Source organism: Pelodiscus sinensis, chromosome 2 (assembly GCF_049634645.1).
Source record: "Pelodiscus sinensis isolate JC-2024 chromosome 2, ASM4963464v1, whole genome shotgun sequence".
Lineage (NCBI taxonomy): Eukaryota > Metazoa > Chordata > Testudines > Trionychidae > Pelodiscus > Pelodiscus sinensis.
Window position 1 is genome coordinate 58471677 of NC_134712.1, and position 16759 is coordinate 58488435.

A 16759-nucleotide genomic window follows, 5' to 3' on the forward strand; every position below is an offset into this window, starting at 1 on the left:
CATATATTTGAGAGAGTTTGTCTGTCTGTTTGTTCAAGGTCTCTTCCTAAATGGTAAGAGCTATGACAACCAAATTTGGTACCCAGCTTCCTCTAATCATAACAAGGTTATAGAAGGTCAGGGTTCGGTGGTGCCAGGAAAAAGGGATGTGTGTGGAATGGGATTGCTTCTTATAAAACCATAAGTAAAAGAGACAGAATCACCAGGCCAGAGAAAAGGGCTGGCTGGGGGTGCACCCCCCATTCAGGATCGGCCCAACCCTGAGCCTCTTACCTCCTCCTCACCACTTATGCCCTTTAAGGAGAGTGGGGAGGGGCTAAAGCTCCCTCCCAGATTCGTACAGAAATGTTGCCGGCTGTTCCCCTTCATCATGGAGTGAGAGAAAAGTTTACTGCATTCCTCACTCTGTCTGAGGAGCAAAAGGGGAGATGATCTGTACACTTTGCTTTCACTTGTTGACAGGGACAGGAAGGGGAAGAATAAGCAGCCTTGGTATGAATCTTGGGGATGGGGCTCTGGCCCCCTTGCCCTCCTTGCCCACCCCCTACACATGCACAGAGAGAGTATGTCTACACTACGGGACAAAGTCTAATTAACATATGCAATTTCAGCTACGTTAATTGCGTAGCTGAAGTAAAAATATCTTAACTTGACTTCTAGCGCTGCCCATACTGCAGGAAGTCAAAAAGAGAACACTCTCCCTTCGACTTCCCTTATTCTTCACAGAAGCAGGACTACTGGCATCGACTAGAATGTCCCTCTCAGTTTCAATTAGCTGTCTTAACTAGACCCACTAATTCAAACCCTAGAAGATCAACAGTGACAGCTTTGATTTTCTCTGGAGTGGAGAGGTACCCACAGAGTTCCCTGTCCAGAGCCACCCCTCACTTCCAACCTTCACTTCTGCACCTCACCCCCCATGCTCCCAGCTCTCTTTCCTGAGCCCCTCCTTAAGAACCCGAGCAACATTAGGTAGATGTGGTACTGTGATCATATTTACTCAGTAGCAAGTATGTGTAAAAATATTAACCTTACACAAAGGAAAGAGTCTTCTAATACCACCTTTGTAAACTACTGTACCCCTTTCTGGAGTCTGATTTTCCTATGTACTCCCAGGTTTCACGTCACTTAAAAGAAATTGCTTACAACATCAGACACAAAACTACAAAACTTCTGGAGCGCCGTACTACTACAAAATAGCTTACTTTCTCATTTTATCACATAATTATAAAATATATCAATTGGAATGTAAATATTGTAGTATATAGAGTGGACTAAACAAGTCAGTGTATGTCATTTTAGTCTGTACTGATTTCACTAGTGATTTTATGTAGCTTGGTGTAACACACGGCAAATATCTGAATGAGTTGATGTAATCCTTAGAAAACCTGACTGAGAAACATTCATCAAAAGAGCATGCCAAGGTGGAGAGCTCTTGCAAGGTGCAGGTTTATGCCAAGAAATTGAGCATCCTTTCTAAACCTAGCTGCTATTTTCACTATCATTATCATTAACATTCTTGGGGGGGGGGGAGGGCAGGAGAGGGGTATAACTTTGGTTGCAATATCTATCTTAAAAGATACCCAATATGAAATGTCTTGGCTCAGATCTTGAGCTGATTTCAATTTGCATAGTTCCATTAGTGCTCATTCATTGTACTTGGAATGTCATTCATATCATCACTTCAGTTTCTTTAGTTCTGTGATCACTCTACAGTAGGCTGTGTCCTTTTCAAATATATCACAGACTGAAAATGGTGATGTTATGACAACACCCCAGGCTGCATTTAGAGTTCCATTTTAATGAGTGCATCTTACATCCGCTATCATTTGATCAAATTTAGCTCCTGTTTCTGTGAACCACTTGTAAACATCAGAGCAAGTTGTGCCATCTTCACCTAAAAACATCCAAGTAGCTTTCCTTCTATTTACAAGATGTGAACCTTTTTGTTTTTGTCATAATATGTATTTCAGTTCATGACTGCCTGAGTTAACCCACATTAATGGACATGCTTGTGCTATGTTGTTGTTTCTGTTTTTCTGGTTATTTATTGTATACATATTTTGAAAAATAGCAAAGTGAGTAGGCACAATGGGAGCTGGAGGTGCATTGTGGGTCTCAGATATTCAACTTCTTGGTGGATAGACCTCATATAATAAACCTGCTATGCATTGCTTATTATTTTACAGACTAACTTTGGGGACATGATATTTCTATTGTTATGAAATTTGGATAAACGGTTATATGAGTTATTAATAGTAATATCTCTGGAGGGCAACTAAGATTGGGTGCAGATTGTGCTAGATGCCAGCCAAACATACAGGAAAAGGTAGTTCTTGCCTCAAAGAGAATACAGTCTAGACAAGGTAAAGAAAAACAGAGGGCTGGCACGTTGCAATTCTGAATTATAATTATGGATAGGCCCAAGACCTGATCAGCAGTTTGAGCCGATAACCATTTCTTGGATGTAGTGTGGGGATTTGATCCTACCCATTGGAAAGGTACTTGTAAAATTTGGATTCAGGTCTGAGTTTGAATTTCAAACACCTGAAAAGTTCAGGAATGTTCCTCTAGGGTGCAATGGGTTTGAAGATGCAGTGACTGGAATTCTAAACTCCGAGGGCTAAATAATCAGCTGGCGAAAATCAGCACAAGGCAACTGATGTTAGTAGAGCTATGCCAATTTACACCATCAGAATATGCCTTCTATGTGTATGTCTCATGGGCTTTTTCATATATTGAGTTGACTTTAAATCCATGTACCATTCAGATGTTTTTCAGAATGTTTCCATCACCATTGCTAATTAAGACCCCAAGGCTATGTCTACACTGCGAGGGGGTTTTTCAGAAAAAGATATGAAAATTGTAAACCACAATTTGCTTATCTTTTTCTGCTTATTTTTTTGGAAGACACTTTTCTGGCATTTGGCCCATCTACATGGGGCCAAATGTCGGAAAAACCTCCTCTTTTGGAACATTCCTTACTCCTCATAAAACTGTTCTGAAAAAGTGGACGCATACCCTGGACATGGCAGAGTTTCCCCATAAAAACTCTGCAGTCTAGACATAGCCTGATTCAGGAAAGCATGTGCTTAAGGGCTTTCCTGTGTGGAACCCAATAAAGTGATTTGGGGCAAGTGTTGCTCTCATTCATGCATTGATTCCAACTGGGCTCTCCACGCAGTTTAGAGGGCTGCCTTTGGTCTTTTGCGTTTAGGTCTCTTGCAGCCCTACTTCACCTCCAATGAGATTCTGAAATAAAGTGATATGGCCAAAATGTGCCGTCAGTGGGGACTGAATTCATATACATGAGCTCAGAACTGAACCCACGATGACTTCACCAGTGAATTGGAGACGCTTCCATAAGAGGGAGTTGTGTTGCTGAAGGATTGTGCAAAACGAGAATTCGGTCTATGAGGAAGTAGGTGAACCCCCAACAACACGAAACAACAAGAAAATATTCGCCAGTATCTTTTTGGGCCAGTGATCCATTTCTCCACATTGCTACAGTATGTAAGTTCTCCCTTGATATAATATGAATAGTGTGGTGTGCGCTTTAATCTCAGTTGCCATTCACCAGATGTATTCCGATTAGAATGCTGACCCTTCCAGTCTTCCTTTCCTACAGCTTTTGTACAGCGCCTCGCATCGCGGGGTGCTGGTTCGTGATTCGGGCTCCTAAGTGCGACAGAAACACACGCAACAAAATAAAAGAATACGCCAGGGGACCGAAGGAGCTCCCTGACTCACGGACCGAAATCGCGTTTCCCCAGTGGGGTGCTAGTTGACACCACGCAGTTTTGACGTGCTTCGCTCACATGCAATTGGCTTCCAGACGGAGCGTCCGGTTGCATTTTACGCGCTGAGTGGAGTTTCACAACGATGCCTAGAGCACATCCCCGCCTTTTGGTGATCAAGCTAAAGAAATGGATGGCGTAGCCCGTTAAAACCACGTTATTGTCCTGTGTTATGAAGCAAGGGGGAGAAACCTCCACCGAGCAAATGTTAGTTGCAGCCAATTCTGCCCAAGCAACAGTTCATCAACTGCGGCATTTTTAAGCACGAGGTCATCGAGGCGTCTTGTTCTTGACAGACCTTCGTGGGGCTCTGGTTTGTTTGGGGCATCGCCCCAGCATGCCTCCCCGGGCTGTGCCTGGGATGAGCCGTCCGCCCCATCGCTTCGCACCCCTTCCCTCTAGCCCGCCTGGGTTCCGAGCCGCGGAGTCAGGAAGGCTTGGAGAGCAATTTTGATGACTGCGCAGGAAAGAAACAAGTGAATCATCAAACACAATAGTTTCATTTTTACCCAGACAGCTGCCCTCCAATGCCATTGAATGCAGTTTAACAGCCGTTCTCTCGTGTGCTGTTACTTTCCGGGCGGCAAAACCCAGGGTCTCATGAAACTGGCACCGGTTTTTTTTTCAATAGGGAAATGTCAGCATGGTACACACAGGAGGAGACTCTGTAGGTGGATTTGCGGGGCTTCTTACAGCTCACCGAAGCAGCAGAAAAGGGGGTACAAAGAGGGCGTTTCCAATACCCCCCTTATTCCACGTGGGTCGATTTACTGTTAATACAGAAATTCAGATCACATGCTGAATGCACAATCTAAAGGGAAATGTACAGTTTGCAGGGCGGGGGGAGTTATGAGACACCTCAGCAGACTTAGTTATAAAACTTCCTACCTAGTGTTATTGATCCTGTTAATTTTCTATGCACGCACTGATTGCCCTTCCTTGTAGGCACCCTGACCCGGCAAGGTTAGACCCACTGTTTGGAACTCCCCCCTGTCCCCCCAGCAAAACGGAAACTCCAGCACTAGATCTGGTGTTGGAGAGTGTGAGGCGGTTTGCGTGTTTCCAAAGAGCAGTTTCCCCTTCAAACGCACCCCTTGCTCAGTGAGTGAGTCCCACTGGCTGGATGTTGCTGGAAATGTACCTCGAGCGTGTGTTACTATGTGTAAATGTTCAGAACAGCCTGTTAGAGAGTCAGCTGCAACCCTAGCGCGGACCTCCCAAGTTCAGCCAGCGATGGGAAAACTTCTTGGGGAAATATTGCAGGACTTTTCCATAGGGCTGTGTTACTTTTGGTTCCTGCGCGTTCCGCCATACATTAGTGCTGGGGGAGCGAGGGCTTGGAGAGGAGAGGTCTCGGCAGGAGAAAAAATAACTCTGCCTCTCTAAGTTGGCTCGGGAAGGGGGATGACTGAGAGATGGACAAGGCTGCAAGCTCTGACCCTGGGTAGCAGCCTGGCCCGGCTCTGGATCCGGGCCGCGCGCGGGTCCTTCTCAGGCGGGGATGGAGTGGAAAGTTTCCCCCCGCCCGGCCGCTCATAGTAAGAAGCCGGGCGCTGTTGCTTTCGGCTCCTGTCGGGAAATCTCATTCAAGGATTTTTGTCAATGGGCGAGCGCCCCGCTCCGCTAGCCGGACCCGGCGGGGGCTGACGTCACTAGCGCAGCGATAAGTATCTGTTGATATAATTGGATGTGAGATGCTGTGTTGTGATAGCAAAACTCGGCCCCGCGCGGCTCGGCGAGGGCCCCATGATTTATTCAGCAGTGGATCGGGGCACGCAAGCGAGCTGTCAAGAAAGCGTCAGCTTATTAGGCAAGTGCTGCGTGATTCCAGAAGAGGGTCTAAGCTATAAAAATCACGCGCCCCGGCGCTGATTAGGAGGGAATCTGATCGCAAGGTGGGGAGGAGACGGCACCGACCGAGTGACAGCGGGACCTCCGAGCCCCCCCGTTCTGACAGACTCCCCCTGCCCTACTCTCCGGCAGCGGCAGCTCCCAGGTAGGCAGAGCCCTCGGGGGAGCCTCAGCGGAGCTAACTTCTGCCGGCTCTGGGCAGGCGCGCCGCTTTGACCAACGCGGGTTTGGCCAGGTGGTGGGGAAGGCTTCAGACTGGAGCCTGGGAAGCTAGCGGATTGGGGCTCCTCGGGGAGGAAGCAGCGACCGAAGGGCCGAGGGTCACGGTGTATTTAGATGCCTGCTCGCTGCCCAGCTTCGGCTAGCTGCCATCCCTAGCTTGCTACCACCCCTAGGTAGCTGCCATCCCTAGCTTGCTGCCATTGCTAGGTAGCTGCCATCCCTAGCTTGCTACCACCCCTAGGTAGCTGCCATCCCTAGCTTGCTACCATCCCTAGGTAGCTGCCATCCCTAGCTTGCTACCACCCCTAGGTAGCTGCCATCCCTAGCTTGCTACCATCCCTAGGTAGCTGCCATCCCTAGCTTGCTACCACCCCTAGGTAGCTGCCATCCCTAGCTTGCTACCACCCCTAGGTAGCTGCCATCCCTAGCTTGCTGCCATTGCTAGGTAGCTGCCATCCCTAGCTTGCTACCATCCCTAGGTAGCTGCCATCCCTAGCTTGCTACCACCCCTAGGTAGCTGCCATCCCTAGCTTGCTACCACCCCTAGGTAGCTGCCATCCCTAGCTTGCTGCCATTGCTAGGTAGCTGCCATCCCTAGGTTGCTACCCACCCCTAGGTAGCTGCCATCCTAGCTTGCTGCCATTCCTAGGTAGCAGCCATCCCTAGCTACCTACCACCCATAAGTTGCTGCGACCCCTAGGTAGGTGACTCCCTTAGGTGGATTCCACCCTTAGGTAGGTGCCATGCCTTGGTTGCTAGCCGGGTTTGGTTCGGCTGGGCTTTCTCCTCTCCAGCGGGTGCCACTCCGCGGATTGTTGCTCCAGCGCCTTTGGGAGGCATCGCCCAGCGCCGTAAGCAAAGCGGAGAAGGACACATCTCCCCCCGCGCTGGGGCGTGTGGAAGGGCTAGAGTCCCGGGGAGCCATGGGGTGGGTGATCAGCACCAGGGACAGCGGTGCGAACGGCTCCCTCCGTTGGGCGGGCCGGCAGCCAGCCGCACCCCCAGGGCCGGGGGCTCCACCGCCCTGAAGTCTAACTCCGGCGCCGCGGGCTTTCTCTCCCCGCCCCGTCCCTCCCGCCCCCCTTCTGTCCTTGTTGCAGATCTGGGCGTGGAACATGAAGCTCCAGCTGTTGGTCTCCACAGGGATCCTGCTGGTCGCGCTCCTGCCCTGCCATGAATGCAGAGCCGTCGGCAAGAGCCCCGCCGCAGCCTCCAGCGCTCCGCTGCCGCCAGCTTTCTTCCAGCCGCCGCCCAGCCTGCCCGTGCTGCTCCGCATGGGGGAAGAGTATTTCTTGCGGCTGGGCAACCTCAACAAGCCCCCCGCCCCCACCTTCCTCGCCTCCAGCAGCAGCAGCCACCTACCGCCGGGCGCCTCCGCCACCAACTTTTTCCGAGCGGCTGTGCAGCTCCCAGAGCGCTCGCTGGAGAGTCCCGCGGAGGGGGAAGCCGAGAGCCTGTCCCGGGAGGCGATGGAGAGGGAGAAGCGATCCGAGGAGCCCCCGATCTCCCTGGATCTGACTTTCCACCTCCTCCGAGAAGTCTTGGAAATGGCCCGCGCCGAACAGTTAGCGCAGCAAGCTCACAGCAACAGGAAACTGATGGAGATAATCGGGAAGTGAAGCGGCCTCGCCTTGCCAAAGAGATTTTGCGGTTAGCACAAAATCACACCGTGTTATGTACCATAGTGCTGCTCTGATGCCATCCCTTTATTTTTATAGAGCTTTACCCATAGAGGGTGTACACTGCACAGAGCCCGTGTCCCTAGGTTAGCATGCACAGCCCCGTGTTCCAGTGCAGTCACGAGAAAAGTGTCCTGTGTAACGTACCCACCTTTATTTTCCCATGGCAGAGCTATTCTAGTGACATCGCTACTTTGGATGGGCGCCGCTCGGAAGAAAGGTCCCAAAGAAGCCGTCGGCCAGGAGAGAGTCTTCTCTTGTGGGAAAAGGTGTGCGGGAGGAGGGAGGAAAGGGGGAATCTCTGTAAGCTACTGCGACTCAACTTTTTCCTGTACCATTTCCGTAATAAAGCATCTTTTCAGCGCTCGGTCAATTTTGTTGTGTAAGAGAATGTTTAATATTTATATTTTTAATAAAAGCTGCAAAGGAACGATGGTTTGATAGACTTTCTTGCCTATGATCTCCTAGATTTAGAGGGGCTTTCCTTTCTAGATGTATTTAAAAAAAAAACCTGAGCGACTTGTTTCTCTCTCTGTGTCTCTCTCTCTCTCACACACAAAGCTGAGACGAAACGGAGGGCTCGCCTGTGCCTAAGTTATAGGACACAGCTGAGGGGATGAGTCTGTGCTAGGACTTTATTGCAGCTCAAGGATCCCTGGGGTATTTATTTGTGCTTTCTCCCGATTATGTTCTGTAGCACCGCATGCTAAAAAATGCATCCAGAATAGCTCCGATCAGCATTTTCACTTTCCGCTCCCAAATTCAAACTCAGCTCTGTTAAAAGAAAACAAAGCTGAAACCTGTCGTTGCAAAAGGCACTGAGGCCCTCCCACGCCCCCTTTTCTTGGCCCCCATTAGAATAAAACTAGGACGATTATTCTGGGTTTGAAAGGAAGGCAATTACAATAAAAGGAGTTGAAAGATTTTTTCACCTGAGAACCAGACCGCTCCATCTTGCCTGAAGCGTTGCAGGATTAAACCCCACGGCTGACAATGCGAGAGAGATAGAGAGAGAGAGAGAGTGGTAAAGTTTAAAGATGGGAAGACGATTTCTGTTCAGGAGAAGAATCGTTTCTACAAAACCCTTTTACAGGGACATAAACGCACTGTCCTGGCGTACTTCGCCAGACGATCTAGAGTTGAGCGAGCTGCTGCAGGTCCAGCAACTCAAACATCCCCTGCATGTTTACACGCTTCTGATGCTCGTTTTAATGCCACCCCAGGGTCGCTCGAAAGAGGCATTAGGGCAGACGGAATGCCCGACGCCCAATACTGCACGCCAAACCCTTATTCACTCATCCCGGGGCAGTTTGGGGGCGCGGGGAACGCAGAACTGGGCTCCCAGCATGGGCGCAAAAGAGCGTGTGGACTTCAAAGCAGATGTTACAACTCTTGGGTGGAGCACGCACTTGTATGAAAGTCTTTAATTATGGGCTACGCTGTGACCTAGCCCAAGGGAAGGGCACCCAGCGTGTGACTGGCCCCGTGTGAATGTAACCACAAAGAATGGAATTGCTCCAGATAGAGGTCTCTGGAGTGTATTGTTCTCCGCAGACCCTGCGCTGCCGTCCTTGTACATATGAGCTTCCCCCCCTGCCTGCAGCTGGCGTTCTGGGAAGGGAGAGATTGCGGGCTCCGATGGGCTTGTAATTAACATGAATGAGCGTTGAGTTCGGGGATGCATCTGTGCGCAGGCGGGCGGATAGCAGACAAATGCGCTTTCTGGTGTCATGAAACTGACTTTTAAAATGCTGGGTTTCAGGAACCCACTAAAGCGCTACTGATTTTGTTAAAAACTACTTACATTCTCACATTTGCATGGGTACGTGAAACGGGCAGTTCCTCATGACTTCAATACATCTGTCACATTTATGAAATTAGCTTTCTCCTATTCTCTTATGAATCATGGGGGGCGGGGAGGGGGGGAGGGAGTCTGGGGAGAGGGGAGCCTTTGCAGAAGGATTTTGTAAAACCAGCAAAGACAAATCTGAATTCTGGCTGCAAATATTCATTAGGAATTTATTGAAGAAAAAAAAGGAAGAATAAAATCTTGGGGAGGGGACCACAACTAGATGTGGTAATGAATGTTACTTCTGTTCAGAGCAGATATTTGTTAACACTTAACATGCACTTTGTTATTTCAAAGCCCTGTACAAATATTAGCTAATTGATCCTTAAACCCATCCTAAACAGCCCCATTTTATATGAGGAAAAAAACAGAAACAACATAGATGGTAAGTGGCTTCCCAAAGACTAAATATCAAGCTGTTATCAAAACTTAGACTACCCTGCCTTCTAGCTTTCATTAATCAACTGTTTCACACTATGGACTATTGTACCATGACAAAAATTGCATGTCTTCATGGTACTACAATAGCTATGTATTCAGAGCCTGATCCAAAGCCCATTGAAATCAATGGGAATCTTCAACTTCAACAGGTTTTGGAAAAGCCTTTACACCATGATGCCAGCCAGCACCCATTAGGAAATACTCACTATTCAATTCTGTAACCATTTTTCTAACTGTCCTTAGAGAGTGAAATCCTGACTCCAAGCAAGTCAGCGGGAAAACTCCCAGGATTTCACCTTTAGAATGAAGAGTAATTTCAATCTGCTCATCATTATAAAAGGCATGTCAGTGTATGTAATCAGATTTGTTAAATAATTGAATAACTGTAGTACACAGAGTGCAGGTCAGGCCACACTTGGTAGCCTTTTTCATGAGCCTATAATCTATTTCAATGCAATCTTTAACAGATATTTGCAATAAACTCATCACAGTTCAGCCCAGAATGGTCATTTCTGGTTTGAAAGGTCTTGCCCTTTTACTGTCAAATTGCTCAAAATGATAAAAGGGAATGTTGATTTAATGTATTAAAGGAAGATGAGAAGATGAAGGTATAGATCAAATATGCATATGGATCGGCACAAGTTGAAACAGTCATTCAGAATCCTCTCCCTGCCCTTTGGGGAAGTACAGATAATAAACCACACAGAGATCCATATCCCATATAATTCAGGAAGGGTTCCAATACACTGTATCCTATAGCTATGCCTTTATTATCTACAGGTATATAAAATTTAACAGAAAATAATGTTTGAGTGTTATTCATTGTGATGTATCAACCACAGCTGGAAAATACAAACCGAAGGGTGAAATGCTTCTTTTGCTATCCCTATTTATGCTCAACTATTGCACATCAGTCTGTAGTAGCACCACAAGTGTTGCACTCATTCTGCACAGTGAGTGCATCCAGTGGAGTTTTAGACTTACCTTTGAATGCTGTGGCTTTCATCAAAGGTTTGCCACAAGAGTTTGCAGTAGGTTGAAAAGATGGAATTACTCCACCTGGAGTATTGAGCAACAATTAGGGGGGGGGTCATCGTTTCATTGACAAAATGCCATTAGTCATATTTCAACTAACAGTGTTGGGCAAGCACTTACAAAAATACAACAGGACATTCAGACTGGCTACCAACAATCACAGTGCTCACTCATTTAAACTGTAATTATAGCAAGAAGCTTCTGTTCAACATTCTTCTTTTTGAAACAGGTTTTACTTGAACATAGTTATTTTTAGCACAGTATTTCATCAAGACATCTATTAGTCCAGCTTTCCCACTCCCTTTATTCAGCTACTTCCAAACATCACTCTAATCTAAACCTATCAGATACAGTATAATGGAATTCAAATCAGGGCCTTGGAATTAAATCTGATCAAGATGTTCATTATTTGCACTATGTTTTGTTGGATCCAGCCAGATCAGTTGGTGCCTCATAGATTCACTCAGATAAGCCAGCTGGAATGATAGTCATCATTCATTCAGTGAGTTTAACCAGGAGAAAGAGAAGACATGACGAGCCGGCTCATCAGCTCTTTCACTGCTCACTGGAACATCTTCCACTTGTCCTTGAGGGGCTGGTTCAGACCCAGTCTGTATGAGAAGGAAAAGTTTACAAAGGGAAGAAGGAAAGCTCATCTTTTAAAGCTGGAATTATGTTTGCTTGCAATAGAGTACAACAATACTAGCTTCTTTCTAACAATAAAGTTTGACAGGTGACAGGAAGCAGAAACGAGGAAAGATTGTGAGCATGAAAAATGTTTGGGAGCAGGGGCCATGGATGAAATCCTGGCCTACTGAAGCCAATGGGAGTTTTGCCATTGACTTCAAAAGGGCTAGGATTTTACCCTATGTGTTTGCATAGCTCAAAAACCCTCCAATTCTTACACAGGTATCCTATTAATTTTAGTAGGACAACTTGCATAACTAATGCGAGCAGGACATAACTCCTTGATTAGAAGTTACAACACCTACTTCAATCATGAAGAGAAATAAAAACCTGCCATATTAGCCACATATTTAACATGTTACTGGAATACACAAGAATAATTTTTACTTGCTGAAGAATATTGGCATTCGCTTTGCAGGCAGTAAATTCAACTTCATGTCATCAGTAATCACATTTAAAAACCCATATCATAAATAATTTGTTTGAGGTGTTCTCACATGCCTGTAAAATGTAATGTCTTCAAAAAGCAGAACTATACCTTTTCAACAAATGAGACAATGTATACTAATTTAGGATATTTAAAGTCAAATTTGTTAGAGCTTTGAGTCCAGTTCTGCTCCCTTACCCACATTGTGTAGTATCCTACTGCGGGAAATATTGATTTCAGTGAGACTCTTTGCAAGTAAGGCATTATTTGAAATGAGCAAGGATAGTAGAATCATCAACATTTGCAATCATAACACTCAAACATTTATAACACAATTGCATAATGTAAAATTATCAAAATGATGGTGCAAACATATGTACATGTACTGACAACATATCACAGATACTTATGAAGTACTACAGCATAGGATGGATGCTTATTTGGCATTTTTTCAAGCACTTTTTGTAAGTATGTAATGTTAAAATCCATACTGTAATTAGTGAGAAATGATGGTCTGTTATGTGTAAGTTGGCTAATGGGCTTCATTCCAGTTACTCTCTAGTTGGACAATGTCATACCACTACAGAACAAGTCCTAAAGTCTTGGGAACATGCAAACAAGTAGTTTCCTGTTTCTTTTCCTGTATGTAATTGAAGTTTTCAGCTTATTTTTATGCCCACATTCTTAATTAATATAAATCGGCATTGCCAACAGTGTTTCAATAGATGTTTTTCAATTCACAACAGCTACAAAATGGGCCCTAAAACTTGAAAGATGAATTCATCTAGGCTTTTAATTGGGACAAGATTTTTAAAACAATATAACTCTATTGCAGGTTCAAAGTGTGGTGAGCAAATATGGTCATTTTATGCACATGTAAATTTTCAATGGATAATGCTTTCCAGTGAGTAACCTCATTGTGCCCTTGAATGAAACTGCAAAACTTGATGTGAGACCTGGAGGAACAACTAGCTATTTAAGCACCAGAGTTTCTTTTCAGCAAGGCTGGAGTGAAAATTTGTTTCCAAAACTTAATGAACAGGTTTGTCTGCAGGGTAGTTGTAGCCATATTGATTCCACAATATGAGAGAGACAACATAGGTGAGGTAATATCTTTTATTGGGTCGATTTCTGGAAACTTCACAATATGAAGAAGGAAGCCACACTGAACATCTACTTCCAGAGCAAATGCAAAAACACCACTTGTATTTAGCTCAGACACTTTGGTTTCCTTCCCCAGACTGGAATAAAAGCTCTGTGAAGTTTGAAAGTATTACCTCACCCACCAAATCTCTGTCAGATTTGCACCTTTTAAGGAACTGGACACACAACAGTCAGATCCTTAGCTGTTGCAAATCTTTACACCAATTGAAGATCAGGCCCACAGACCTGAAGAATAATGTGTGTAAAACCTTTTGGCCTAAACTTTCAATTTAGGTTTCTAAAATTAGATAACAGTAAATAAGTGGCCTGATTTTTTTTATAAGTGGTGAGCACCCAGCACTCCCCTTTGCTTGATTTCCGTCTATGTGGTAAGTGTTCAGCACTTCTGCAAATAAAGTCATTTGTTTGGGTTTCTTATGTAGATTGAGATGCCTAAGTTTAGGGAATCCATGTTCAAACAGTTTGCTTTTTACTTTCAATTGTGCTTCTGAAATACCTAGCACAACTACACACAATTACCATTATGCATGCACATTTTAGTGCACTCCAGTTCCCAGGAGGGCACTTAACCCAAGTTCTCCCTTACTGCATATAGGCTGAAATGTCTGGCAAATCAATATTAGCACCCGCCTCTCCTATAATTTCTTCTCTAAAACCACCTTATTCTCCCAGCATTTATCTTACTGTGCAGAATCAGCCAGATGGATCACTTCCACTTGATATTCCAACAACTGTTTCATTTTGGTTTCAGACTATGGGCTTGATCCAGCAAAGCACTTAGGCCCAGATCCACAAGGCTACGTACATAGACTTCTAATCTCCAACGACACAATAGAGATTAAGATTCTAAGCAACTTTGTGGCTGTAAACATATATGTAACTTTAAATCAATGTGACATCTCACATGCTTAAATTTAAGCATATGCATAAGTGCTTTGGTGGATTGGAACCTAAAAGAATTGGGGAGAATAATAATTACTTGGGCTTCTCTACATTGGGAGATACACATTAATTAACACCTGGTAGACCCTGCCTGCTGACACAAGTTCAAACCCAATAGTCTTTTGTCTAGATGGCACAGGGTGGCTGGTCCCAGTAAATGAAATAGGTCCAGCTTCCCAGTGCCAGATCTGGTGCTCCCATTTGGCCAACTGTAATAGTGAGGCAGCACCTAGAGGCTATAAAAGGTCAGGCAGACACCTAGCAAGGGAAAGTCCTGATGAGAGTTGTTCTGGAAACTGGAGGAGCCTCTAGGGAAAGCTGCAGAAAGATCTCTGCAAACCCTCCCTGGGAAGAGGGAAGAATGAAGTAGGAAACTATGTCTGGGACCAGGAAGAAGACTGAAGGCAGAAGAGCAGTGAGAGTGGTTTGCTGGCAGTGTCTCCAAGCCAGAGAGTCAGGGCTGCAGAGAGCTGAAGGCAGGGGAGCAGCAGAGGAACGTCTCAACTGACATCTCAGGGCCAGAGAGCTTAGCCCAGATTGAAAGGGCCAAGAATGAAGGAAAGTGCCCTGGCAGGGGTGCTCCCAGCTGAGAGGAAAAGAAGGGTTACACTCCAGTTGGAAGGACTGGAATGGCTGTCTTGGTACCAGGACAGGACTGGGCTATGCTGGATAGCTAGGACATGATGAGAGACCCCAGGGCTGTGTTGGAAAGCCAGGCCATGGTGTAATCCTAAATTATACCATATTCCTGTCCTCAGGCAGCAGGGGGAGGGAGGGCACAGAGATATAGTGAAGCTGGAAAACTGTTCCATTTAGCTTCCCCACACTAGGAGCCAGGGCCTGGAGAGGGATGCTGAGGGTAGATGCTACCTGTAGTGTTTAGAGTATGCTGGGGAAAGTCTGGACGATTCACGTGGGACTTTGGTTATGACTTATGTGCATGGGACTCTGTAATAAATAAGTCCCATAAGGCCAGGTCTATATTTCTACCTGGGATCACTCGGGGGGCTCGGAAGCAGGGAAACTGAGGCAGGCATGCTTGTTATGCTAAGGCCTGCCACATGAAAGCACTGCAGTCAGAGGTCAGCCCTATGCCTCTATAACAAGTACTAACTCATATCTAACATTGTGCTAATACATGTTAGAATACAACACTATTTTCCAATGTAGGCACAAATGTCAAAACTTCTACAACACCCCCTTCACTTTGGAAGTATTAAGTGTTTATTCCAAGCATTTCACCATGCTCTGCAGAACTTCAGTCTGCTATCTCTCCGCTTCGTGAAAACCTCAGGGTATGTCTACAGTACGGGACAAGGTCAAATTAAGATACACAACTTCATCTATGTTAATTGCGTAGCTGAAGTCGAAGTACCTTAACTCGACTTTTGGTGCTGCCCACCCTGCAGGAAGTGGAAGGGAGCACACTCTTCCCTTACTCCTCATAGAAGCAGGATTACCGGCATTGACCAGAGTGCCCCTCAGTTTGAATTAGCTGCCTTCACGAGACCCGCTAATTCGAACTCTGGAAGATCGACAGCAGCAGCTTCCATCTTCTCTGTAGGGTAGATACGGCCTCAGAGAGTACATCTACACTGTGGTACAAGATACACAACACAGCTGCAGCTGGCCTGGGTGCTGACTTAGGTTCATGGGCCTCACGTGGGGCTTTACAACCGCAGTGTAAAAATCCTGCCCTGGTTTTAGTACCCTCCCCCTTCACGAACATGTGCACTGGAATTTTACAGCCCCACAGCCCAAGTCCTTTCAGTCTGAGTCAGCTGAGCTGGGACAGCCCTGGGTCATTCAAGTGTCGTTAATGGATACCACAATTAGCTCTGGGTGGAGTAGCAATGCTGAGAATGCAGCTCTGCACTTACTTGCAAATTTGCATTTTCGTACCTGCAACATGTTAAGAACTGACTCTCACTGAGTCATACAGGATGGAGACTGTTTATCATCAGAGTGGAAATTCTTCAATTCTTCAACTCCCAGAGAAAGTTGTTGCTTGTATAACTCAACCTACTTCCCTTTGTAACAGCAGCCTGACTATGTACTACAGAACTATATAGAATCATTCACTAAGATATTTCAGGGTATACGTTTCATCACCAATGTTTATTGAAAAAAAGCTTTTAAAAATAGAGAGGGAAGGGGACACTTTCAAAGACTGAAAGAGGAGTCTGGCACACAACTGAAAGTCAGTGGAAGCTGGTCAAATAACTTCCCCTTTTGCCTTTGAAACACTCCCCCTAACAGATTGTACTGCTACTCAGAGAAAAGGAAGCTTTCCCCAGGTTGTAGCAATCTACAGAATATGCCTCTAGATCCAACACTTTGTCTTTTTTATGTTATTATGTAATGAACCGTTATCTGAAATTTACCTCCTAGACTAGGGACCTTGCTGGGGGCAGAGATTATGTATTTATACAGTACCAAGCATAATGGGGTCCTATGCCTTTACTGGGGCCTCTACTAAAATAATAATAAAAAACTAAAACATTTACACTGATCACATTAGGGCAATTCTGGAGGAGTGCTAAACACCTAAGATATGATTCAGATTTTTCTCCTTGACTTCAGGAGACATTGGATTGTGCCCATAAATCCCAGGAATTCCCACTGGGAGAAATCATGATCAGAGCTGAGCTCCTGTTCTTTATTC

At 45.7% G+C, this 16759-nt stretch overlaps 2 protein-coding genes across 4 annotated transcripts in view; one reads left to right on the top strand and one right to left on the bottom strand.

The window, feature by feature from the left end:
* The first annotated feature begins 5396 nt into the window (after nt 1-5396).
* CRH (corticotropin releasing hormone) lies at nt 5397-7922 on the top strand. The gene is made up of 3 exons (XM_006131466.4): nt 5397-5793; nt 6971-7520; nt 7720-7922. The coding sequence occupies exon 2, from the start codon at nt 6986-6988 to the stop codon at nt 7487-7489; it is 504 nt and encodes a 167-aa protein (XP_006131528.2). The 5' UTR covers nt 5397-5793; nt 6971-6985; the 3' UTR covers nt 7490-7520; nt 7720-7922.
* A 3236-nt stretch (nt 7923-11158) lies between these two features.
* The window catches only part of TRIM55 (tripartite motif containing 55), a 55754-nt gene continuing 50153 nt past the window's right edge, over nt 11159-16759 (bottom strand). For all 3 annotated transcript variants that reach the window (XM_006131462.4, XM_006131461.4, XM_006131463.4), the window contains one exon: nt 11159-11485. In XM_006131462.4, the coding sequence (XP_006131524.1) occupies nt 11475-11485 (11 nt within the window). In that variant the 3' untranslated portion in view covers nt 11159-11474. The remainder of the gene's footprint in view (nt 11486-16759) is intronic.